Consider the following 25,820-nt stretch of genomic DNA (forward strand, 5'->3'; position numbering starts at 1 on the left):
AGTCGGCTCACGCGGCGTCAGCGGAATGTTTTGAAATTTTCACTGCGCTAATTACAGGTTACAACAAAACATGTTGAACAGATTCAGTCAACATATACAAAATATGCCATCATTAGATGGACTCATCTTTTCCTCGCCTTTAAGTTATAGTAGAGATAAAAAAAACAGATATTTTTTTACGATAGACGACTTGTCTTGTTGCAGTACTTCAGTGTATGAAATAGGTTTTATGGAATCTGCAGCCAGACGAGGTACATTACGCATTCGACAGTGACATGGTGTGCTGAATTAAGGTATAACTCGAGGTAAAGTTTTAAGTTGCAAAGGTAAAGTTTTGGTGTTTTTCCATTTTCTAGGATGGCTTGCCTCTTACGAAAATGTTGGCTGTTAGCAGTCGTTCTCCTCCTCTCTCCATGGCTAGCGCAAGCAGGTACGTGTGTCGCTGGTGTATAATACTAGTACTACCTGGATCAATATCACTACAGTGCATTTACGTATTGTTATCAGTCATTAATGACTTTGGCTGCTATGAATTGTTATTCAACAGAAGATGGTTTCAAATGAGGTACACTACTAGGTCCAAGAATTACATCTGTGAATAGTTTAATCAGGTTGACAAGTCACTGGATACCGAAGTTCTAGTACAAAATGTAATTTGTACACAACAATGTGTTTTTGCCTAACTGTCACCTTGCTCAATAATGACTGGCTCGGCCACGTTTGGGACCTAATTCTACGTCACGCTGCAGCAGCGACACCTAGCTACAATGAGACGTAGAAACAGTCATTGAGGAAGTGGAGTCACTAAAGCTAAGGGCACAACCCGTCGTACGTGCAATTTGTCCGTGCGTTTTTTTTTTTTTTTTTTTTTTTGTGGCACGTATTTCTGAAAACGTTCAGGCTGTACAAGGCAGGTGCGTCGCCCGTACTGGCACGTACGGGGGGCGAATCCGCAGCCCGATGGCACACAAAGTTTTCAACGGTGCCTGCACGTGAAGTTCTACGGCGTGTCTGTGTGTTCCAAAAGCCGTTGTATTCCCTACAAGTTCGTACGGAGGCGGTACCTACCACTTACGGATCCCAAAAGATTGCCCACGTTTTGCACGAAGACAGCACGTATTTGCATGCACGGCGGGTTGTCCCCTTAGCTAAAACGCGTGATCTGCTGAGATGTGCATTCTCATCTTTCGTTAACCACGTTGTGTTTGCACCTCTTTGTTTGGACGTATCTACTAATAAATCTAGTACACGATTAGAATGAAAACATCTTATTCCAATATACATCGTGCTTCTTGCAGAAGAATTGAGCTTGGCAGCCAGTCTTGGCCTCGACCCAAACACGGTGATACTTGACCCCTTCAATCTAGAGCCGGAGGTTAGGCTGCCGTGTAGCTCACCAAGAGAAGCGCCGATCACTTACAGTTGGAGAAAGGATGGTCAACCGTTAGATCTGGTGAGGACATCCACTATTTCTTTCTGTTTACAGTGGTTTACATAAAGTCATCATGATATGTTATATCATATACATCAAGGAGTTTCAACCTCCTTGTATACATGGACCAAACGCTGTAATCTCCACACTTTTTAAAACTTAGTCTGCAGTTACTTCCATGAAGAGTTTGTAGCTTTTATCATTATGCAACGAAAAACGAAGTTTCATTACAGTGGTATGTACCAAAGTGCTGTATTTTGTCATAGAAAAAAAATAATATCAGAGGCAATAAAAATGATGACGTCATCAATTTGCCCCCCAAAAATCAGATTTAGAATTCTTTAATGCCCATCTATCAACATTCGTTACGGCTCCATTCGTTCTTAATTCATTGATAAGAAAACAGTGGAAGGTCAAAATGCCAATTTAGCCAACCGAGATACCTTAAACGTGTATGAGGTGTGGCACTCAACCACGGGACATGAGGCTTTATGTCCCATTCAAGAGGTGGTCGCTAACCAAAGCTACTCATATGTGCCTGCGTAGAATGAGCAAGTACGGACAAAGTGCCTTTCCGAAGGGCACATTACATTTAGGGCCTGCTAGGGGCGTTACTAAATTCTTAGTTATCTTTTGTAACAGAATTCTCGACAACCACCATACCAGATGGATGCCGGTGAATTGATCATCAGGTTCCCAGAGAAGAGCAAAGATGAAGGATTTTATGAGTGTGTGGCATCAAACGCTCATGGCGTGGTTATCGCCAGGCATGCTAATTTGACATTTGCTTGTGAGTCAAACTTTATTTATTTACATTATGATGCCATTGTTCTCAGTTTCTGGATCTTATGTGACCGTGTGTGATGGTACTTGGAGGCAAAATAACGAACTACCAATGGGGTGCAGAACTCTTTCGCTCATGCAGTGCTACTGAAGGTGTGACCGGTTTTCAACTTGTTTTTTTTGGCGACGCCTCAGGGGCGAGCCTAATGTTTATAGTGTGCGACCGTTTGACAGGAATTCTAGGAATTCCGCAGGCATGCGAGGAATTTTTCTACGGGTATTTTTTTCTACGGGTATTTTCTACGGGTATTCCCTAGGGAATTTGTTTTTGTGTGTAACTTTAGTCTGCTTTGGGTATGGCGTATAATAAGATGACGTGACCGATGTTATAAACCAGGATTTCATGTTTTAATACTCGTTTCACCATCAAGTATACAGCACATTACATTTTTAAACAAAATACCCGATATTATGTATCGTTAGGGTAGAATTGTGGGTCAGTTATATTTTTTGCTTGACCATTCGGCGTAATGATGTCGTGTATGTATGAGGATTGTTTTGTTTCGTTTGAAGGTTTTTATTTCATATCTTTCTGTTATTTCATTTTGTATGGTTGTGTGACGCTTGAATCCCTTTTTTTCTTATTGCTGTGATGTTCATTTGGTTACCAAACCATCGCGACAAAGGGGTGTACTTGTCAGTCGATTCTTCCTGTAACCTGGGGGTTGTCATGCCGGCGTTCACCTGTGGGGACAGATTGTGAGAAAGGATTGATAGTATTTTTTTCTGTTAGTTACAGGCCGTCGGTAGTGATGTAAGGCATCAAAGTAATTTAGATATAATTTATAGCAAAAGTCATACATATTGAATTACAGCGCTTATATTGTCATGTCAAGTCAAAGTCCTTCCCGCTCCATGGTGCATAGGGCGGCGCCCATGTTCTTGGAGTAACCCTGGGCCAAACAAATGCAATTACTACAGTAGGGGGCCAGGACACTGGCTGTGGTGTGTGTTCAAATTACATACTCTTTCCCGAATGCTGAGTGCTAAGCTGAGAAATTAGCACGACCATTTAACACGTCATACTATATTGGCCGGGGATCGAACTTACGACGTACCGAATGCATGGCGAAGACTTTTCCCACTCGTCTCATTGCACCGGCGATAACGCTTGTGCAGCTAGACAACAATACTCGTGATGCTAACGTGCTGTTACTTTGACCGATGAGGTCTATTTCTCTTATAACCAAAGGGCACAAAAGTGCATTATCATTTACCTTTTGGTGTAGCCCGAGTTTTGAATCATTAAAGAAGTTTCAGAAATAAAATGTACCACCGTGAATAAGAAATGATGACACAAAATATTCTTTCTCGGCTTGGCTTCGCATGATCGAAGGCACATCACAATATCAATATACATGTCGGCTTAAAAGCCACAAGCGACGGCTATCGGGTCTAAAATGCAGTACACTGTTACGTCGGGTTGCGTAAACCAGTATACAGAATATTTCGTCCATCATACAAGTAAAACGGCTGCATTTGCAAGAGATATCCAACTTCTACGTGTGGAAGGGTGGTAAAGGTGATTGGAAAAGCATCCTGTATACAACGGCTATATCATCACCAGCCTGTAATAAGACAGAATGAAATAAGTCACATGTACGCTCACCGCTATTAAACTGCTTGGAGGACAATGGGTGATCAGATTACCGGTACCGTTTTGGCTACAGTCAGAGTGATAAGACGGCGGGCGATCGGAGGACGGATGGGAGTATGGCAGTTCCGGCAATCGTCGGCTAATTGACGACTCGTGCTCAGCAGTATTACTATAGAACTGTGGATACGTGCTTGACTGTACTAGTCCACAGACGATAAAGGGTGAGTGAAACGCAGAGAAAAAGATGATTGAGAACGGGGACCCCGGTAACAAATCGTATCTTTTACTTTAAGACCACGGGAAACAGATGAATATGACCACGAGAAACAGAAGCGTTTGTTGTTCGGCGGCGGCAAGGTGGCGAATGGAATTCCACAGGAGGGCCTCATGGAGCGCTGATATCTTCGGCCGATCAAAAACAAAAGGGTTGTGCCTGGTTGTGCCGTAAACAACATGTGGTATGAGTAACAAACTGCCAAGAAGTTTCCACGTTGAAAGATATTCTCTAAACAAAATCAAAAAACTCTGGCGAAACAAGGTCACAGATGAAGACTAATTCCTACACAACAATACGCTGTAAAAATGCCAAAACTGTAATGCCGTTAATATGGGACTCATATTTTATCTTGCCGAAACGTGATGTTGGCGGACTTTTTGAAGACCAAGGTCTCGGGCGGTTTGGGGTAAGATTTGGGCCCACGAGATTAAGGTTGGCAGTGTTACTCAACCCAAGCACACAGTCCCAAAATCCACCTGGTACGATTCACATCGTAACGCTCTCGGTTTATTTAGCTCTAGTCACTCTTAACAACTTGTGACGTATCTATTATACACATAATACGTGCTATCATTAGCAAGGTACTCTCACCGAAATTGAGTCGCTTGTGCATGTTCACTGTCCAGTTGAAGCGCCGCGTCTAACTCGGCCGACCTTGTCCGCCGCGCCAACTCCGCCTGACTAGATAGTCAGTGATCGATCTTTAGTGGGAAGCAAACTGACGCTATTCTGAGGGCTGCCATTGGTTGGAAAATGTACTTGTGCAGTTCCTATTTGTCAATGTTTACAGGCTGACGTCAGCATGGTGACCAATCCCAAGACGATGTCCAGAGGACGGCCAGGGACCGCCCGTTTTGTTTGTTTTAACTATCCAAGCGGGGACGATATAGTCACAGCTTTCAAAACGGGGATAGAAATGTAACCAAAAAGGATCTATTTTACGATGGGTATATTGCAACCTAACAACACTAAAAGCAATAGCAGCGAATCAGAACATTATAACCCGGAACTTTTTCATGCCTACCTTAAAAATTAGTACTAAGTTTTAACGGCTACAATGTTTCCTGTTTATTGACGAAGCGTAAAACAATAGATATATCTTGTACCGTCTTCTCTGAGGTGCGCTTATCGGGTAGTTTAGTTGATATTTTTGATCATGCATCATATACTGGGCGATGTTAAATTCAGTATCTCCGGTAACAGTCCTGGTTATATTGACCTCTTATTTTCTTTTTCCAAAATGTGACTAGACATTGCATCTCCGAGGTTTATACTACTCTAATTAGATTCAAAAATAAAGGACTTTGCCCTTTCATCTTGTATGCAGATACACACCAACATGTGTTGTATCAATCACACACGAATATATTGCCATTGTAACAAAAAGAACTAGTCTATATTGTGACACGCTGTAACTATTGTGGGGAAATAAGATATACATAGTACATAGGTAGAATGATCTAGCAAGACCTCAAAATTAACCCAAACACGACTGCGTACTAGTTACCACTCGTACATTGCAATTGACCAGTATTTATTTTCTTTCTGAGTACCTATCGTAATCCACAATGTATGGGTTACATGAGTTATTACCTCGTAAGCTACCATTTCTTAAGCTGGCTCTATCTCACTCCTATACAAGGGAAGAATGACACTTAAATACACAGACATGTCACTTGATGACAATGTTTTATTCACTTTATAAGAACCAACATTCAATGCTATACCTGAGTCCGATTAAATGGTCATGTTTGAGAAATGGCGGTGTGTTGTCATATAAAAATATATTCTGTGTATAAAAATCACTATAAAAAACAAACACTCAATGCTATACTTGTGTATATATAAATCTATTGTACAGTGGTCACAGCTAACTCGTGTTAGAATGCAATTGTACATACAGACTTTTCCTTATAGACCGTCTATAGATAATGGTTAAGATTTTTTAAGAAACTATAGAAGGGATACTCAATCGAATGGTAACTTATTTAACGTCACTTGATAATTTCGAGGTCAGATCGTCCATATGCAAACTTAGAATCAGCGCCCACCCCCTTGAAATAGAGAGCGGGCAGTACAAAAAGCTACCCGTGGGCGAAAGAACCTGTAATCATTGTAATGCAAAACCGGTGGAAGACGAAATACATTTTATTGCTAACTGCCTCTCAATGACCAGGAAAGATGAAGAGGTATGCAAAACATACAAAAACATCGAAACGCTTACCGACGAAATAAAACTATAAGGCTGTTAACGTCACATAACCCACTTATCATAGAAGAAGTGGGGTACTTCGTCTTCCTCTGCCCCCAAAAAGAAGTCAACTCCATATGCGTAGATTGTAGCTCACTGCAGTCAATATTTTTGATAGGATATTGCTTTGATTACAATTGACATCGTTGTTATCTATACCAAATAATTTTATGTATGTTTACTATATCAACTGTATGCTTCTTGTTGCAATTAGTCACGGGCAAGAACTTGCAAATAAACCAACATGTATAGCCTTGCACATCTGGCCGAAAACCGCCAGAAGTAGAAAGACCTTGTAAACTAGTCTGACTGCCCCTACGGCCACCAGCTACCACATGTTTGTCTTCGAGGGGTTTTCGAGGACGAAATTCGCTAAGTTCTTATAGCGCTCAACCACGCTCCTTTTGGCCCCGACCCGGATGGCTTTCTCCTGCAGGCGCAGCAGTGGCCCGTGGAGCTTTGCGGGGTAGAGGTGAACGAGGGGGTCCAGGCACGCCTCCTTCGCCTTGTCCAGCTCTCGCTGAAGTGAGTTCTCCTAAAGAGAAAATTAAATGAAACCAACGTCAGGTTTATTTTCAACTGCTCCAATTTTCCGCTCGCTGCCGCAATCATTTGGGCCTGGCGGTTCTGGCTGACACATGTTACCAAACCCGGGACGGTAGGGAGCCTTTGTCGGCACTCGACTGTGACGTGGTGGAATGTTATGATCGATTAGGGAATAATGAAGACTTGTTTCATGCTGTGAGAGCACGTTGCTGACACCCCGGTTTGTCTCTCGCTAGGCCTGGATGTAATTAGAAGCCCGGTGCGATAACTGTTTTCTCACGATTAGAAAATAAAGCCACCTGGGCGAAGCTAAAAACTTTTGCATTTGAAAAAGGCGAGAATACACTGAATACAGTCACCCTCTTTTAACCTGTGCTTTGAAATCTGCACAAGCTAATCAAGAGGTGGGGGAAACCGAACTGGGGTAGGTTAATTTTTGGACGGAAAAAACAGAGAAACTAATGGTTTTCTCGCAAGCGGGGAGAAACGACGTCGTTTTGTTGGTGCTGGTGGGGGAAGCCAAACTTTCCTGTGTTGTATTTGTGGGTGAAGTTTTCAACTTAGGTCGCACTATGTACCAAGTCAGCGAATAGGTTCCTACTTATAAAATCGACTGGGGTATAACTAATACGTGTTTCATTCGTTTCGTGTCAAGCCATGCATAGGTCCTTTCTCATACGCCGGGAACAACTCATGTCTTTCATGTCCGTCATAGTTACCAACTTCAAATCCGATCAGCTAAGGAAACAAACTCGTTTCCTCCTTTTCTGCGGGGATACAACGTCAACCCGCCTGTTCAGGAAAAAATGTTGTTTTTCCGGTTCTGTGGGGTGATGTAACTTGAACTCGCCCATCCTAGCAAACAAAGTGTCGTTTTTTCCTGTCTGTGGGGAGATATAACTACAACCCGCCTGTTCTGGGAAACAAAGTGTATTTTTTCGATTCTATGGGGAGATACAACTTCAACCCGCCCGTCCAGGAAATACAATGTCATTTTTCCGTTTCTGCGGGGAGATACAAGGTCATACAACTTCAACCCGCTCGTCCAGGAATCAAAATGTTGTCTTTTCCTTCCTGCGGGGAGATATAACTTCGACCCGCCTGCCTATACTAGGAAAACAAAGTGTTGTGTCAACGTTTTTGCGGAGGCTACCACTTAAACCTGTCCTGCCAGCACTATACCGCATTGTTTCGTTCGTGTCCGCGGTTGGCCCATACATCAAGTACTTAATACATCTTTCAAAACCCAGGTGCACGAAAAAAAAACATTCCGGAAAAACCGTACTAACCTCGATATCGCTCTCGCTACCGGAGCTTGAGTCCTCCTCCAGTGGGGCTGGCTTTGCCTTTTTGGCTGGCGGAGGGAGGCCGGACGAACTGGTGGCGTCGGGTCTCTCGGGGCGGTTCGTCGGTGGGGTCCAGGAGGTTTGCGACCGCCTGGGCTGCGGTTTTGCCGGTCTTGGATGATCGGATCGGCTGCCTGGGTGCCGCGGCATCGTTGGCTGCCATGATCAAGAAGTGCGCCAAGCGGACGATCGTCTCGTGTGCCTTGAGGTCCTTTCCCGTCATGTTAGGAGGAAACCGGAGTTCTCTCCCGTGAGGGTCTCCAGCCGCTCCGCCAGCTCGTCGTCGCTGAGGCTTCGGGGCGGCACGTCGGCTTCGAATCTAGCAAGGATAGCCTCCTCCAGGAGGGGAGCCTCTCCCCGCACCGCTTTAACAACATCTAACAAATTCTGCCCCACAAGGGTGGCATCTCCGCGCAGGACGGGTGGAGCCGGAGCGCTCATAGTGAGGTCCGTGCCGGTCCAGTTTGCGACGCGGAGTGAGCCCACATGTAAGGTTTGTTGCATCTAACCCGCTCATCGCGCGAGACTTAGAAATGGTGAATCCATATGGTCTTAGTTACAGGGAAGTCATCACGCGATGTCACCGCGTGACACGAGCGGCACCCAGTAAGGCCACAGTAAGCACATTTCGTGGGTGACATACCTGCAGACTCCAAATTTTATACGATAAAAAAAACAAGATGAGTAAAAAAACAAGATGCCTAAATTTTCAAAATGGATATAAAAACCTTGTAACAACAATATTGTAGTGACAAACGATGGTCACCTATCACTTTGAGCCAACAAGTCTTTTATTCCTGAATTTCAAGCAGGCACAGTGCGCAAAGTGCCTTTATAATAGCCAACATGTAGGTAGCCTGGATACCATACCCCAACCTCAAATATCTTTCGTGATACTTGAGATCGGGCTGGGGTTTGGATACCAGGCTAACATATAGGCTACCACAGTCACACAGGTGTTACCTCTACAACTACGAACCAAGTTTCACTCACGGGTTGGCGGAAACGGCTGCCCGGTCGGTCGGCGGAAACCCCTGCCCGGTCCGGTCCGGAGGATGGTTTATTTTCTATTTCAGTATTTTCTCGTCATTGAAACATGTCTTGAGTGAGAAAGATGTCTTCCATAAAATCTACTTACTGTTACCTAATCTTAGGTGAGGCGAAAGGGTCAACACATGTTATTCAATTAAAAGAACCAATACATCTCCTCATTGGGTTAAGTTTATGAAACTCGAGTAAGATCTTCAAAACTCCTCAAAGTTAAGGGATATGTTACGGTCACATTACCCTGAACCGGGCGGTCGGGCAGCTCTCGGGAACGAATTAAAAGTATTATATAAAGGTCTGAAAACACGCAAACTGTAAAGAAAATAAGTCATGACCATAATTTGTGAATTGATAGACAGCTATATTTCTAGTTTTTGTTTCCGGCAACATTCCGACAGTATCTACCATTTGGGGGGTCTTTCACTCTAGAAACAAGAGGTCGAACTCGAAATTTTAGACGCATACCTTCTTCTAATACTCTCATCTTGTGTCATTGGGTAGGTTTCGAACTCTGTTAATCTGAAACAGAGTTTGAACTCAATCGCAAATTTCAGCTGAAGCTTTTCTTCATAGCTATAATAGTGATGTTTTGGGCGCATGCGCAAAACAATTAATTAGCTGCTCGAACTTTCACCCATGACCTGTGACCTCTCAGTCTTCCTACGCATCAATGGTGGCTGGTGGTTCGATCTAAGCACCTCTGTCAAGTTTCATTTTATCGGAAGTTTATGCGGTTTTGACATGCCAAATTAAAACACGCACCGTTTGCTGTATAAGCACCTGGATAAGATACCAGTGCGGGTGCTTGCCCTTCCGCGGCTTTATAAGAGCGCATCACGTTATTGCTGGGTGGAGCACTGATCAAATTTCGTACGCGTACGCTCCCAGGCTCAGCATGGCAGCTCTGTTTCAACAAACTGCCCACGGTATAGCACAGTAAACATGAATACACTCTTCATGCCGTGTAGGCTCAAATATCAAGATGTACTTGAGATACACAGCAGGACTGGTCCGACCATTTTAAAGCTAAGGGCACAACCCGCCGTACGTGCAACTGCGTGGTGTCTACGTGCCACAACTGGTGCTGGTAAAGCTAAGGGCACAACCCGCCGTACTTGCAACTGCGTGGTGTCTACGTGCCAAAACGTGGGAAATCGCACAGAGATTGTACGTTGTAAGCACGTACAACTCACTTACCACTTGCGCAACGAACGATGCACGCGACCGGCTCACGGCCAGGCGTGGCGTGCAGACCACATACTTACACCTTAGCTTGCGCAACCGTGCGAGAGACGTGCGTTGAGACGTACTCCCTCCCTGCTCTTACCAGTCCTTCGCCACGTTTTCGGAAAAACGTGGCGGACGTGACCTCCAAAAAACGTACGGACAAAAAGCACGTACGGCGGGTTGTGCCCCTTGCTTAAACGGGCTGCTAACTTCAGCTCAGTCTTGCTGATGGGGCCCTGTGGACGGTTATAATTGTTACTTAATTCGAGGTAAGATATGGTCAGTGAGATGAGATCAGCCCTGTTGTGTTTTATAAGGTCACCTAATAGCGTTTGACGGTTCATTGCTTATGAGATCCTATACTGGTCTTCCCATAACTGTTGGTAGGCATAATTTGACAAGATGTTAATGTTTTGAAGGCATAATAGACAAGTAAGACACGTCCTAGTCACAAAGAGGTTTGATTAGAGGATGTGGTGCTAAAAGATGACAAAACAGGACAGCCCACGATACAGAGCTAGTGATGTCCATTTTTTGACGAGCATTAAAGTTGGGTATCACCGTCCTACACATGGTTTAGCGGTTTCTGTGTTTGTTCAGGCCTAGTTGACAGATCAGAATACATGCGTTACTGATAACAAGAGCCACCCGTGAGAGAGGGCCACGAGGAAATAAGTACCACATGATCGCCTCCCCTTCCACGGAGATGTAAACAAACCGCCACTGATTACTGAGGGTCTGCATGGGGGGGTCTTGGTAACGCTTAACGGTGAATTCAGGAGGCCCGGTAACGCTTAACGGTAAATTCAGGAGGCCCGGTAACGCTTAACGGCAAATTCAGAAGGAATTACAAAGCATAACACTAAAGTAACATTGACGTGCATTCCTATCCATACAACGCTAGAGTAGTGATATCAATTTGTCAAAAAATCCGACTATAAATGACATTGTGAGAAGCAAAAGGTGCCCGGCCCAGAACCCGGAGGAATGACAGGGACAATGTCCATGACATCTGTAAATTGACGGAGGCAGAGTTCCCGGCCCGCCACAGAGACGGCGGCAGCAAATTTCTTATGGGGGGATTAAACTATTGTTTCAGCACATGGAGCGCCGAAGGCGCGACGCATTCCAGGGGGGTCCGGGGGTATGCTCCCCGGGAAAAATTTAAAATCAAGACCCTATTAAATGCTATTTCCTGCATTTTCCGGCAAATTTTGCCGACCGACTAAGCTAGGTTGATTTTGACATTTTCATAAAATTACACATGGTTATAGCTTTGGCCTCCACCCCCAGAGCCCCCGACATAGTTTACCATTTCGAGCTCGGAAAGCACGAGACGTTGCAATATAAGTCGGGGAAAATTTCAAAATCTGGACTGCCTAAAACGCCATTTACTGCATTTTGAAGAACAGATTTTGCTGTAAGACGAAGCTAAATTAAATCACACTACAGTATTAGAGAGAAAACGTTTTTGTGCCAAAACCCACGCCCCAAACATATTTTCGCCATGTCGTCGTGAGCGCCAAAGGCGCAAGCCGTTGCAAGGGAGGACCGGAGAAACCTCATTTTCTGCATTCTAAGAGTAACGTTACTTTTTGCCCGAAAATAAGCAAAGTTTGACACTGAAATCTGTATGAGTGATAAATGAGTGAGGGCGACGCTTCCGCAACATATTTTACCCTGTCCAGAGCCAAAGGTAGGGAGGCTCGGAAAAATTTTGAAATCTGTGGACCCTTTGAAACGCCATTTCCTGTATTTTCAGGGGTTCTATCTGGTATTTGAATTCGTGTGTATGACGAGTTACGAAGAATTTCTTGGTAACGCTTAACGGTGAATTCGGGATAACAAATAACGATTAACGTTGAATTAAAACGACCAATAACGCTTCACGAAGAATATACCGATAACGTTTAACGGTGAATTAGAGCAGGTCGGTAACGATTAACGGTGAATTAAAATGGCTCATAACGCTTAACGGAAAAAGGCATGCAGACCCTCATTACTAGAACAGAACCACTCACACTCACAGAACAGAGCAGAACCACCGCGACGATAATCACGCTCATGCAAATGCATGACATGTCTCTTTCTCCCTACATAACTTTAAACTAAGATGCCCCATCTCATGTTTTCCCTGTAGCGCCCAGCGTCCGTTAAGGGCCCCGGCCACCCAACTCACCAAGCGGCAAGCTTATACAAATCATCACATTCATCACACAATACGGCTAAGTAAAAGGAAGGCATACATGACATCTATACACCAGATATTTCTAAATACAATCCAAATCATATGAGTGACCAACTTACCTCCCCTTTTGTCAGTTGTTTTGTAACAAAAGATAATGTGCTGCATAGTTATTCTGCCATAGACGCACGGCAAAAGCCACCACGTAGGTCACATGGGAGGGCACCCCGTGGTCGGCATGGGCCCGACGAACACGTGTCCCGGCGGAAGAGGCGGTACCCTCCAGATTGACGTAAACCCGACCTCACTACCCTTCCGGGACACCAAAACGTTCATCGCTGGGTCACTGCACCAAAACGTGGACGTATGGGAAAAACTAGCAAAATTCTTGGGACAAGGGCCTGGAAGTCCTTGTTTGGATAAAGAATAAAGTTCAGGATAAGAAATTCTTCGCCCCGCGTTTGAGGGTAGCTTTAGAGGGCAGACGTAAAAGTCGGAACAGGTCATCGACCCGAATTGCCACCGAAGTGACAAGTACACCGAGTAGCACGGAACAAAACTAAGTCGGTATGAACAGTGGCTTCTGCATCATAATCAAGTCCTACTCTCGCGGAGACTATTCCAAAGTTGGAAGTCCCCGATGAAGGAGTGTCCGTTTGCGTTTTAATCACAGCTGGCACGTTTAAAGATCCACGAAACGCCAAATCTTTGACCCGTATTTCAACGGAACCGAGAAGTTTTTACCCGCAAGCACCAAACTACCGTAACTTGGTTGTATCTGCCTGTATGTCACAGAAGGTCGTTCAGCTCTTGATCTTTAAGCAGATGTTATAGAATGGCTTATTCATACACCTATGTCAACATTGCGGCGTTGGCCAGATACCTTGCTTCCTTGGAACCGATGACATAAAATGGATTACCCGAAACCCAACACTTATCTGGCCAGGCGCAGATTATTGCACAATATCAATGTAACATGTAGCATGCTTGAAATAAACTTTCTAATTTCAACTTTGTTAATTGTTTTGATATTTCTCTATGGTAATATTTAACTTGTGCGAGGTTATATGCATCTTACAAACGAGACGTTTAAATAATGCCGTAATTGCGCGCGCGTTCAGCTAAGGTTGTCGTTTGTCTAAAGTACAAATCTGCGGTGGAATTTTGCGGTCCCCCTGTAATTAGAATCTATAACATTGCAAATTACACTAATTGGGTAACGTTATATTTCATTGCTGCATATGATCTGAGCATTTCCACACCGCAATGGACCATGTTACAAAGCGACATCCTTCCTGTTGGCCATGATCACCTTGGCGTACAGCCATGTGTACCTTTGGTCCGCTCAGAGAAGTCGCTATGGACGTAACAGTACAACATAAAAGCTCATATGATAATGGGGTTCACTCACACGCACAGACATAAGATTGTAGGGACTAATACGTTTTGCATTCCTTTTATGCGCGTATCTATATCGATGTACTTAAGGTGTACAGAAAAAGCACATACCTCAATGTTGCAGTTGTTTCCAAAATCTTGGTATTTGTTGTCATCGGCAAATTACAGACGGTTTCACATGAACATTGTGATAGATTACAACAGACCGCATCTATGTATTTGATTCTACACAGGTGACAATATGTTCACTTTAATAATACAGACCTTGCTACCAATCCATATACAACACCATCTAAACCACACCATTAACAACATCATACTACACAGCACATCAAGGACAACGTGACGCGACACTACGACACTAGCACATACAGCCCGGAACATGACCATGACTTATCAAGCATACAATTCCTCAATCATCTCTATCAAGATACCACATACATGTATAACAAAGACAAACGATATTACCGTCGCCATGGCAATGCTTTTTCATTGCCACGCTTTTTCAGATTCAGACCCATTTGACCCGGCTCCACGGCCATCTGTATCTGGGAGTCAAGGCGAAGGTGCGGTGCTCCAATGCCAGAAACCAGTATCATTTCCAGGTACTTCACTACCTTCATGAGTTCCTTTTTGGGCTCCTGGGTTAAAGTTGTGCTTTCTACCAACCTACAAACCTATCTTGCTAACCAACCTCATATTATCAAAGTCACTAACAGATGAGGTGCAAGTAAACCAGTATTCCTGTAACAGTTGTGTATCATTCATCTTATCAATTCTCTCATAAAAATCTTTTATAAATTGCCTGATGTTATTTCAAATTTCTTTGTCAATTTGAATACTCTTTCTAGTCCGTCCTCTCTTCCAAGCGTATCAAACACCCAGAAGACACCAATTGGAAGAATAACCCTGTGCTTACTGTGCCAGCAGTTACAGCATTTTGTTGTCCACACATCTCCAGGCCTTATTTTCTTCTGGGTGGAATCAGGCTCGCTGGCCCCAGCCTTCGCAAGTACCGACCAGCGAGTGTATGCGTCCATAAGGACAGGGGATTTGTACTTCGCCCGTGCAGAACCAAACGATTCGGAAGACTACCAATGTCTGGTGCGACTGGCTTTAGGCGAGAAGTCTCCCTTACAACACCTGAGCCCAACAGTCTCATTCTCGGTTACAGCTCAAAGTACGTAATGACTTCCAGAGATCCAGGGTGTCGATGCCTCATGGTTGAGTTTGCAAAATTATCTGCATCTTGCTGCAGATTTTTATACGGAAACACATCTATTGTTTTTCGTTGTCATAAACCTCTTTTAAGACCTGACAATTTTCAATTTGACTAATATATATATTTTAACCTCCTTGCTAATACTAAATATAATAGTAGATTGTAGCAGTTTCCTTTCTGTATATCAGCAGAGGAATGAACTAAACTTATGCACGACCATTTACTAAATCGAGGTGTTCTTTATCTTCAGCCCCACCTCAATCGGCTCCCTTCTTGGTTCTTAACGAGGGAAACTCCATTTCGTCCATGGCCCATGCCACCGTCCTGATGGAGGGTTTCGCCTATGGGAAGTGAGTCGACATTTCCTCACAATCCCATTTTTATAGCTGCACTGGCTGTTCTACATACTTGTACTACAACTGAAAGTGACATTTAGCCCTCAAAACAAATATCATTGTAACAGTTGTTTTTCCAGTTACCCAATCGACCTTAGCAAAAACCTGCAGACCCTTGAGTCTTTTTGCTTTCCAACATGTTCTTCTCATTTTTCAAAGTGATAAGAATTGTAAAATGACCCACAAAACATATGTAGGGCCCTTTGATATGTTACATAATATCAAGCTTGCACCTATAGAATATGATGTTGGCAATACCAGTGTCCTGCTGCATTTCAGTTTTACACAATTAAACTGTAATTGTTGGATCACTTTGCTCAAAATCTGAATAAATGCAAATCCCTACTTACCGACCCTGAGTTTTTAGGACCGTATAAATCAGAAAGAAATTAATTTTCAGTCCTTACCAATATTGATAAATATACCTGGCATCTACATGAGTATAATGCGTATACCATTGGTAAATGACATTAATAACAGTATTACATTATTTTTATTAATCACAAAGATTTCATTAAAAAAAAGTATGTTTTCATGTTGCTTTTCCTTACATCACCCCCATTACTTACCACCCACCCTGTTCAAATATGCCACAAGCCTGTATTCTCATCGATCCTGTTCCATCGTAGCCCCATACCGACCTTGTCGTGGCGGCGTGTGGATGCACAAGGCAATGTAGTTGCTATGCCGCCGGCCGCTAGACTGACAATGGAAAACTTCAACAGAGCTTTGACCATCACTGATATCGAGGAGGCAGACGCAGGCTTCTATGAGGTCACCGCTACCAACAGTTTGGGGACACGATCACAGAGAACTCAACTCATTGTCAATAGTAAGACATTACACACCCTATGTGGATTTCCTACTACTGCCACATAATGACTATATGATTATGATCAATCAATTTAATTTTTTTTTCAAATACAAAATGTAACAATCTGTTTCTTTCGTAATTGGCTGTTCCGTGTAACATTTTATCACAGGATAGTAACCAATCTTATTGTTCCTTCCCGGTTATTTTAGAGAAAAATGGAGAAGCGACAGGGCAATTTGTTTTTTAATTAGAAAAAGTCTTGAGGAAAGAGAAGGTTTACGTAACATAAACAACATGGCACGTATCATGCAATGAACCCCTTCCTTTTATCTTTCCGAATGTTCAGTAGTGACTTTAGTAACCATCTAGCTAGTCGCTTGTTGCTTCTTGTTAAAAAGTATGATAACAAAATGTGTAAAGCCCTAAACATCACTGTTCACATCATTCCAATATCATCGCTACCCTTAGTCACTACAGTGGTCTAAAAAGAATGGGACTTTTTTTACTCCCTACAGGAAGACCCGTGTTTTCAAAGGGTTTGTCCCATAACAACTACCACCTGCTTCTGGGGGAGACGGTGACGTGGGAAGTCGCCTGGGAGAGCTCAGGGGCTGTGGACGTCTTCTGGCTGCATAACACTATGGTTCGTAGTCTATACTTCAAAACAACACAATACTCACGTGAAATGAACAAGAACGGGGAAATCATATAGCCTTCATAGAAACTAGACAGCAACATATGCAAGCCAATACAGCATACATGTATTTCAACCATTTCCCATCTCATGCAAAAATAGACTAATGTGTCCTTTGGGTAGATAAGTAATGCACACCTATGCCTTCTGAATCATCATCAGATTCTTTCCATCCCTATTCCTTGGATTGTGATCGTGGCAAACGAAGCCAAATTTCTTGACAGGAGAAGAAACATCAGGAAAGGGAAGATTTTTCAGATTTCAGATTGAAATATAATCAGGAAAAAGAGTTATTTTAACCCACACCTGTGGTACGGTTGAAACATAGATATTGCAAACAAGTAACAGAATTCAGTGTCGCAGAATCAAGGCATAGATCTATAAGATTGTTCAAAATCTTCTATTAATTTTCATGAGTAATTTCATCGGGTTGTTAAATCATGTGACATTTAATCATTATAGTCCAATCTTCTTCTTACCAATGGAACTGACAGTAGAAGGACTAGGACAATCAAAACTTTGTCAGGTAAAAATAAGAACTTTGTTGTATACACGAAACTCCAGTATCATCGCAACATGCAACCTCTCTCTGCTTTATGTAGACACTGACAGAAGGAGGCAGGTACAGGATGACGGAAACGGGAAATACAGCGACACTTCAAATCCGCGACGTGACTCATGAAGATAGCGGCACCTATCAGTGCACAATAACAAACATGTACGGCAGGAAAACAAGCACAAGCTTCGCAGAACTTCGCGCAGGAGGTAATAGTTTTGCATGGAAATAGATACAAGCTGACGATTAAAGCTGAGAGACTGACACAATCGGGATTTCAAAAACAGTACGTACTGTGAGAGCTAGACATATTAGCTTACTACTAATGAGGATGGTACCCATAATCCATATACATGTGCAGCCCCCAAACACAGTTCATATATCATCATTACAATGATGATATATGAACAATGGGGGTTAACCTAAAAAAAGGTTACAAGCTAATGTGTCCTCTCAAAAGGGTCCAATTATAATTTTCATAACATAAATACAAGCGATCGCGATGATGTCACGGTGACGCAGTGGTAGGCAAAAGCAGGTGTTTGGCAAAAGCTTGATTTACATATTAACCAGTAATTTGATCTGCTAATTTGAATATTAATTCTTAATCCAATCTTTTGACGTTCTGGTAGGCATCAACCGCCCAATACCCCGGATATAAACAACAACAGTGATCCCTCGTATGAAAGCACGTGGACGGCCTGTAGTTAGAAATGCTCAACAAGAACAAATTGAGCCATGGTACTTTAGCAACCAAACCAGACAGGTTATTGGGTTACCTGAAGGAATTCAGTACTAAGTCTTCATTCTCAACAGCTCTATGGTACTTGGAAAACCTTGGACTGATTACATGTGTGACTATTTTATTCTGAATGACTATTTTATTCTTTCCAGCTCCATCCTATGTGAGACACATTAGACTGACAGAAAGTGGGAGCAATTACGCTGTGCTAAGCTGGGTCGTACCCCAAGGCTTTGACAGCGATGACATAGGCGGGTATCAGGTGCGGGCCATACCAAAGAGTGGAGGAGACACAAGGACCATTGATGTTGGTTCTACGGAGACAACAGCACGGATTGATGGTTTGAATGGTGTCTCCGGTGGTTACACATACCAGGTAAGACAAACTGTTTAAAATGTCATAAACAATTCCACCAATGAGATGAATTGAGGTGACTGCATATATTATGTTGGGGGGATTTGAGAGAGAATTCAGAATAAAAGGCAGATTAGAATGATGATTTTGTTTTCTTCTAGCTAGTGTGGTATGCCACAAATATGTCTGATTCTACATTACCGCTATAGGGTAAGCTGGCTTATATGGATTATAAGGGAAGGAGAAGCAGCTTCCTCAAGAATAGTTTGGGCCCTCTCTTGTGCAAAGAGGCAGCAGATATAAGCCTGTCAATCTTCTTCCAGCTTTTTATCTTTTTTTTAGATGATAACTCATTCTGACATCTTTTTTTCTGCCCAGGTCCGTGCAAAGAATGATAAAGGCACATGGGGTCCATGGACAACATTTGGAGGTAACAGTTTTGCATGGAAATAGATACAAGCTGACGATTAAAGCTGAGAGATTGATACAATCAGGATTTCAAAAACACCTACTAGTACTAGTACGTAGTGTGAGACCTTGTGTAAACTCTAACTACAGACATGGATGGTACCCATATATACATGTGCAACCCCCAAAACACAATTCATTTATCATCACTACAGTGGAAATTAACCTAGTTAATGTGTTCTCTAGTTCCAATCATAATTTTTCATGACATAAATCAAAGCACGTGGACAAAGTAAGTTGAAAATGCTCAACAAGAACAATGAGCCATGGTTACTTAAGGGCAACCAAAGACAGGTTATCTAGTTGCATGAAGGAACGCCTCATTCTCTCCAGCTCCATCGTATATGGAAAATCTTAGACTGATAAATTACAGAGGATCGATGTACACTTGTGTGGGCTATCAGGGTTTGATAGACCCGAATGACTATTTAATTCTTTCCAGCTCCATCCTATGTGAGAAACATGAGACTGACAGAAAGTGGGGACGGTTACGCTGTGCTAGGCTGGGACGTACCCCAAGACTTTGACAGTAGTACAATAGGCGGGTATCAGGCGCAGGCCACCCGGAAGAGTGGAGGAGACACAAAGACCATTGATGTTGGTCCTGGGGAGACAACAGCTCGTGTTGATGGGTTGAATGGCAACTCAGATGGTTACACATACCGGGTACGAAAAAAACTGTCGACTGTTTAAAACAGTTTCAAAAACAATTTCACCTGAATGAGATGAAACGCCGAGATGAAAGCATACATTATGTTGGAGGCCGATTTGAGGGAGAATAAAAGGCGGATTAGAATGAGGATTTTTCTTTCATCTAGCTAGTGTGGTATGCCAGAAATATGTCTGATTTTTACATTACCGCTACAGGGTTAAGCTAGATGGGCTCTCTACTGTGCAAACAGGCTGCAGATATAAGCCTGTCGATTTTCTTCCAGCTTTTAGTCTGTTTTTTTTTTTACAAATGATAACTGACATTCTAACATCTTTTGTTCTACCCAGGTTCGTGCAAAGAATGATGAAGGTGCATGGGGTCCATGGACAAAATTTGGAGAGGACCGTGGCGGATCTGGTGTCAGAACTACAGGATCCACCAACACTCTGCTGGCCTGGCTACTCCCACTGCTATTTGTGCTCCTGCTGTTGCTGATCCTACTGGTTAGATTATTACCTCCATGAAATGTCATGGAGGTTATATTTACCTCCATGAAATGTCATGGAGGTTATATTTTACCCTGTGTTTGTCTGTGTGTCTGTGTGTCTGTCTGTCTGTGTGTAAACAAGATAACTCAAGAACGGCTAAATGGATTGTTTTCATACTTGGTGTGTTGGTGGGGTGTGATGAAAGCTGGAAATGATTAGATTTTGGGCCCCCTAGCGGCTCCCCTTGGTACTGCAACGCAACTTCCGGTTTTGCCATCTCGGTGTTCTGAACATGCTATGGTCACGATTTTTGAGTATTAGATAGCTCTTGTGCTCAGAAAGAAATGACATAAGTTTGGGCCCCCTAGCGTCTAGTTTTGGGATAGCAGGGGCATTTTTGTCAAAAACTTCTGAAGAGGATAACTCAAGAAGGGAACAGAGGGTTTTCATGATTTTTGGTATGTAGGTACCTTAGACAACGTTGTACAAGATGAAATACTAATTATGCAAAATAGGAGTACATTTGCATAATTAATGAGAATATTCTATCATAGCAGTTTTTTCAATGTATCTCTTGTTCCCAACATGCTATGGTCTTGACATTTAGGCGGTAGATAGCTTTTTGTGTCATGACGAAGTGGAGTAAGTTTTAGCCCCCTAACATTTAATTTGGGAACTGCAGGGGCGTTTTTGTCAAGACATTCCAAAGTGGATAACTGCAGAAAGGATTGACAGATTGGCATCATATTAGGCATGCGGGTACCTTAGACAAAGATGTTCATAATGATATACATGTTATGCAAATGAGGACTTAATTTGCATAATTAATGAGGAAATTGTATAATTCCATTGTTTTCAATAACTGGACTTCAATAAATGTAACACATGTTAATTATGATAGGTGGAGTATAAGCAGATACCAAATATGGTAATGAGGAGCTTATTTGCATAATTTATGTAAAAATTGCAAAACCGCTTTATGATTAATAATGGGAAGTTTATAATTGTGACATGGGTACGTTAGTCAATGATGAACAACACCATGCATAAATTATGTCTGTGTGTTAGTCAATTTCATTAAATTTAGGAAAGCTCTAAATTTTCATGGAGGTATGAGGTCGCCGAACTCTAGTTTACCCTGTGTTTGTCTGTGTGTCTGTGTGTAAACAAAATAACTCAAGAACGGCTTGGTGGATTGGTTTCATACTTGGTGTGTTGGTAGGGTGTGATGAAAGCTGGAAATGATTAGATTTTGGTCCCCCTAGCGGCTTCCCTTGGTACTGCAGCGCAACTTCCGGGTTTTCTATCTCGTGTTCTGAGCAAGCTATGGTCACGATTTTGAAGTTTTAGATAGCTCTTGTGCTCAGAAATAAGTGACATAAGTTTGGGCCCCCTAGCGTCTAGTTTTGGGAAAGCAGGGGCATTTTTGTCAAAAACTTCTGAAGACGATAGCTCAAGAAGGGAACAACGGATTTTCATCATTTTTGGTATGTAGGTACCTTAGACAATGTTTTACAAGATAAGATACTAATTATGCAAAACAGGAGTACATTTACATAATTAATGATAATATTCTATCATAGCATTTTTTTCAATGTATCTCTTGTTCCAGACATGCTATGGTCTTGATATTTTGGTGGTAGATAGCTTTTGGTGTCATGAAACATTGGAGCAAGTTTCAGCCCCCTAACATTTAATTGTGGAACTGCATGGGTGTTTTTGTCAAGACACTCCAAAGAGGATAACTGCAGAAAGAAACAATGGATTGCCTGCATTTTAGGCATGCGGGTAGCTTAGGCAAAGATGTTCATAATGATATACATGTTATGCAAATGAGGACTTAATTTGCATAATTAATGAGGAAATTGTATAGTTCCATTGTTGTCAATAACTGGACCTCAATACATGTAACACATGTTAATTACGATAGGTGGAATATAAGCAGATACCAAATATGGTAATGAGGAACTTATTTGCATAATTTATGTAAAAATTGCAAAACCGCTTTATGATTAATAATGGGAATTTTATAACTGTGACATGTGTACGTTAGTCAATGATGAACAACACCATGCATAAATTATGTTAATGTGTTAGTCAATTGCCTGAAAGTTACGAAAGCTCTAAATTTTCATGGAGGTATGAGGTCGCCGAACTCTAGTTTCTTCATGCATTTGCAAGTGTAACCTATTAAGTATATGTAACAGTGGGATGTTGTAAAATGGTTTATCAAGACCTTAATGGGGGATACTGTCTGACATATGCACTTCCAGACAGATGTAGGAGAAATGTAAAAGAATCTTGATAGACAGCCCTGACCAAGTGGCAGATACATGTATACTGCTCAGTTACTTGTCTCTCTCTCTTTGCTTGTTTGCCAATGTATGTAATTGTGCAGTCATGTAATCAATGCCAAGTCATGTAATTAATGCAGCTTACTAGCTGCCAAATTTCAAGGTTTTGGATACTTACTGTCGTTGATCACCCAGTGTTGTTGCTGCTGCCTATGGCTGGGGTTGTGTGGAAAATACTGCCCCTGCTGCACCTGTTGGACAAGGTGTTTTGGAGGACGTGGTACCGGTAAATCAAAACCAGGACCTGGATATATCGGACCAGCAGGTGACCTTAGTAAAAATTAAACCTTAGTAACTTAAGTGCTAACGACAAAATGGTAGTCATGCTTCATCTTAACTTGAAAGTTCATCTGTGCTGGTGGAAGACATTCTGGATAAAGTTGAACAGTGTGACTGATCAACTCCAGTCTTTGTCAAGGAATGGACGTGTAAATATAGCCTGGTAAACATGTAATTGTGATATGTGATGTTTTGGGATCTTGTTATTCAAAGAAGAAAGAAAGAAGAAGTTTTTGCTTTGTGATGTGCCTTTTCTTTTTGTGGCGTTAGGAGAAATTTTTAGCTGAATATAACATGTGTAATCCATTTCACATCAAGCTGAAATCAATTCCAGTATTCAGAGAACAGTTACTTACTATTCAATGGATTGAGATATCTAAAGAAATCTGTAAATAGAAATTCCGATACATGTATCATGCTCATACTCTACAAAAATGTATGTGTGTCTGGTATCTTAAACCCACTTTGAGACCTTTCTCCCGCAGACATGGATAAACACCACCGAGAGATGCTGAAATTGTACCGACCTGACGCTGTTAAACACGTGAAACGTCCTGACCGGGTAGCTATGCACCTGTCCTCCACAAACGCACTTCCGGACAGCGTGATCAAGAACATCACCAAGTAAGACCTGCATTTCATATGTTTGTAAAATTAGAGTCAGGGGAGTGAAGGGTAGACAATGGGTCATTCCTCACAGGCTTGTTACTAATCTATAGTCATTCTGGCATACATGTTGATTTATGATCAACTTGTTAGATAAACTCAAATTCTCATAATTGACCTCTCAGAACAGTTGCTTCTTTATATATCTACAGTGATGGTACAATTCTTCTTATCTTCCCTCCCTTTCCTCTTTCAACAACTTTCCCATCAAAAGAAACCAGCATTTGCTATAATTGCTACTACATGTACCATTTCACAATGAGCAGTGAACCTACTGGCATTATTGGATTCTATTGGTCCCACTTGATGCCTGTGTTTCAGTCAGCATACCCAAGACGGGTATAACAGGAAGATTGTGGACAGCCTGACAATGTATGGAGATAATGAGGCCTTCAATGGATACTGCACTGCACTGAGGAAGGATAAGCTGTACTGGCTGGCAGACACCTTGGAAGGGCGAGGTTAGTACAATCTTTTAAAAAATTAGTCAAAATGTAATGCAAGTGGTCCTATAATCCTAACAGGCACATTTTGTATCAAATTAACTTATCTTCTTCAGACTGGAAATGGAATATGTCACTTGCTTTTCAGATTTATGAGTAACTGAGTTCATTTCAAGATTTTGAATTGCCAAGGTATTTTAATAGTTTGTCAACTACACATCAATGATTGTAATGTTCTGAACTCTACATTTACCTTCTTCTTATTCTTACGATACTGGACAAAACCCTGCATGTGGCATTATGTCCAGGACTTACTTATGGTCAGAGGCCTTACCCAAGTGTGGCCTGAAACTAGATGATCATAACTAAATTGGCCTTTTAAGTTTGAATTTGAGGTAATAAAAAAAAAGAACCTTTCTATCTTTAGGACTGTCTGTGTACCGCCGGGAGCAGCTGATGCAGCATCAGTCTGTCCTGGTGGAGAGGATGGACCCTGACATAACACTGGCCCATCTCTCCAAACGGAAGGTAATCAAATATTAAATGTTTCAAAAGTAAATTGACATCTGAAATATTATCACCAGGCAGTATCATTCAATTTGATAAATACTATTCCTACTGTTCAGGATCTTTAAAGCAAAGGGAGCTAGACAATTCCAACGTCTTCCTAATAATTGGAAATAAAAAGGGTGGGCTCTAGAGCTGATGCAGAAGATGATACAAGGCAATTAATTATCAGTTGTCCAAAAACCAAATAAATAGAATATTTTGGCTTGCATTGACCACATTCAATTGTAGCAGTTTTCCAACTGCTAACATTCCTGTACGAAAATTAAAGGATTTGTCTAATGTACTGACCAGGTGTTCACCAGTGCCATGACTGAGTATGTAGCGAGTGCACACTCTCGCGAAGAGCAGAACAGACGCATCATCCATCTGCTACAGTCTCGTAATGACGATGAATTCTCCGTGTTCCTCGATGCTCTCCGACAGAATCAAAGCCAGGCTCACCTTGTGGAACCTTTTAGTATGTATTGCATATCTGAATCTCTTACAGTTAACATTTATACTTTCATTGTGTGGTCAGGTCCTTGCTACATTGTATGTATCACTAACAGTAAGTTAAATTTATCATTTGTAAAGGGTAAGGAAACCTACAGCTCTATAATTGGTTCTTTCCAGTCACATTAACAAAGTCATAAAAGCTCAAAGTCAAGTTGTTGATAATCAGAGGAATGTCACAGAGAGGGAAAGAGTTGCTCAGGAGAACTTTAATAAACCGTTGAGGGTGCTGTTACATGTCTTGCGCTCATCTTACGATTTTAATACCGTAGGATTGTTAAGCAGGCTGCAACCAATCATTGACAAGGATCTAAGACATTGTTGTAGGTACCAAGCAGCTAATCTTTGCAGGACACATGTATGGCTGTCAAAAAATGTTCCAAGTTATCCAATCGCACGATGATCGCATGACAAACGTGACCGTGACCTAAACCTCCTTACCTTGGCTAATAAATGTAAGAAAATGCCAATACTAATCATA

At 42.1% G+C, this 25,820-nt stretch overlaps 2 protein-coding genes across 2 annotated transcripts in view; one reads left to right on the forward strand and one right to left on the reverse strand.

Annotated features, from left to right (window-relative positions):
* LOC118409244 (neural cell adhesion molecule 1-like) overlaps positions 1 to 25,820 on the forward strand; it is a 47,971-nt gene that overhangs the window by 17,105 nt on the left and 5,046 nt on the right. Inside the window, exons 2-19 of the mRNA XM_035810112.1 lie at positions 357 to 430; positions 1,299 to 1,453; positions 2,075 to 2,222; positions 14,659 to 14,754; positions 15,111 to 15,329; positions 15,622 to 15,721; positions 16,396 to 16,598; positions 17,096 to 17,223; positions 17,877 to 18,039; positions 18,725 to 18,948; positions 19,306 to 19,357; positions 19,838 to 20,061; positions 20,395 to 20,550; positions 23,025 to 23,154; positions 23,654 to 23,792; positions 24,156 to 24,295; positions 24,705 to 24,805; positions 25,139 to 25,304. Coding sequence (XP_035666005.1) covers positions 358 to 430; positions 1,299 to 1,453; positions 2,075 to 2,222; positions 14,659 to 14,754; positions 15,111 to 15,329; positions 15,622 to 15,721; positions 16,396 to 16,598; positions 17,096 to 17,223; positions 17,877 to 18,039; positions 18,725 to 18,948; positions 19,306 to 19,357; positions 19,838 to 20,061; positions 20,395 to 20,550; positions 23,025 to 23,154; positions 23,654 to 23,792; positions 24,156 to 24,295; positions 24,705 to 24,805; positions 25,139 to 25,304 — 2,617 coding nt within the window. The 5' untranslated portion in view covers position 357. The remainder of the gene's footprint in view (positions 1 to 356; positions 431 to 1,298; positions 1,454 to 2,074; positions 2,223 to 14,658; positions 14,755 to 15,110; positions 15,330 to 15,621; positions 15,722 to 16,395; positions 16,599 to 17,095; positions 17,224 to 17,876; positions 18,040 to 18,724; positions 18,949 to 19,305; positions 19,358 to 19,837; positions 20,062 to 20,394; positions 20,551 to 23,024; positions 23,155 to 23,653; positions 23,793 to 24,155; positions 24,296 to 24,704; positions 24,806 to 25,138; positions 25,305 to 25,820) is intronic.
* LOC118409247 lies at positions 6,654 to 8,509 on the reverse strand. The gene is made up of 2 exons (XM_035810115.1): positions 8,236 to 8,509; positions 6,654 to 6,935 (listed from the first exon to the last, which is right to left on the reverse strand). Exons 1-2 carry the CDS (start codon positions 8,440 to 8,442, stop codon positions 6,729 to 6,731), a joined length of 414 nt encoding a protein of 137 aa, XP_035666008.1. The 5' UTR covers positions 8,443 to 8,509; the 3' UTR covers positions 6,654 to 6,728.

This window comes from Branchiostoma floridae, chromosome 2, assembly GCF_000003815.2.
Source record: "Branchiostoma floridae strain S238N-H82 chromosome 2, Bfl_VNyyK, whole genome shotgun sequence".
In the NCBI taxonomy this organism is placed as follows: Eukaryota; Metazoa; Chordata; class Leptocardii; order Amphioxiformes; family Branchiostomatidae; genus Branchiostoma; species Branchiostoma floridae.

Coding starts and splice junctions, on each gene's coding strand:
- LOC118409247 (XM_035810115.1), bottom strand. CDS start 8,442: ATGCCGCGGCACCCAGGCAGCCGATCCGATCATCCAAGACCGGCAAAA. Junction 6,936..8,235: donor GTAGCGAGAGCGATATCGAG/GTTAGTACGGTT, acceptor TTTTCTCTTTAG/GAGAACTCACTTCAGCGAGA.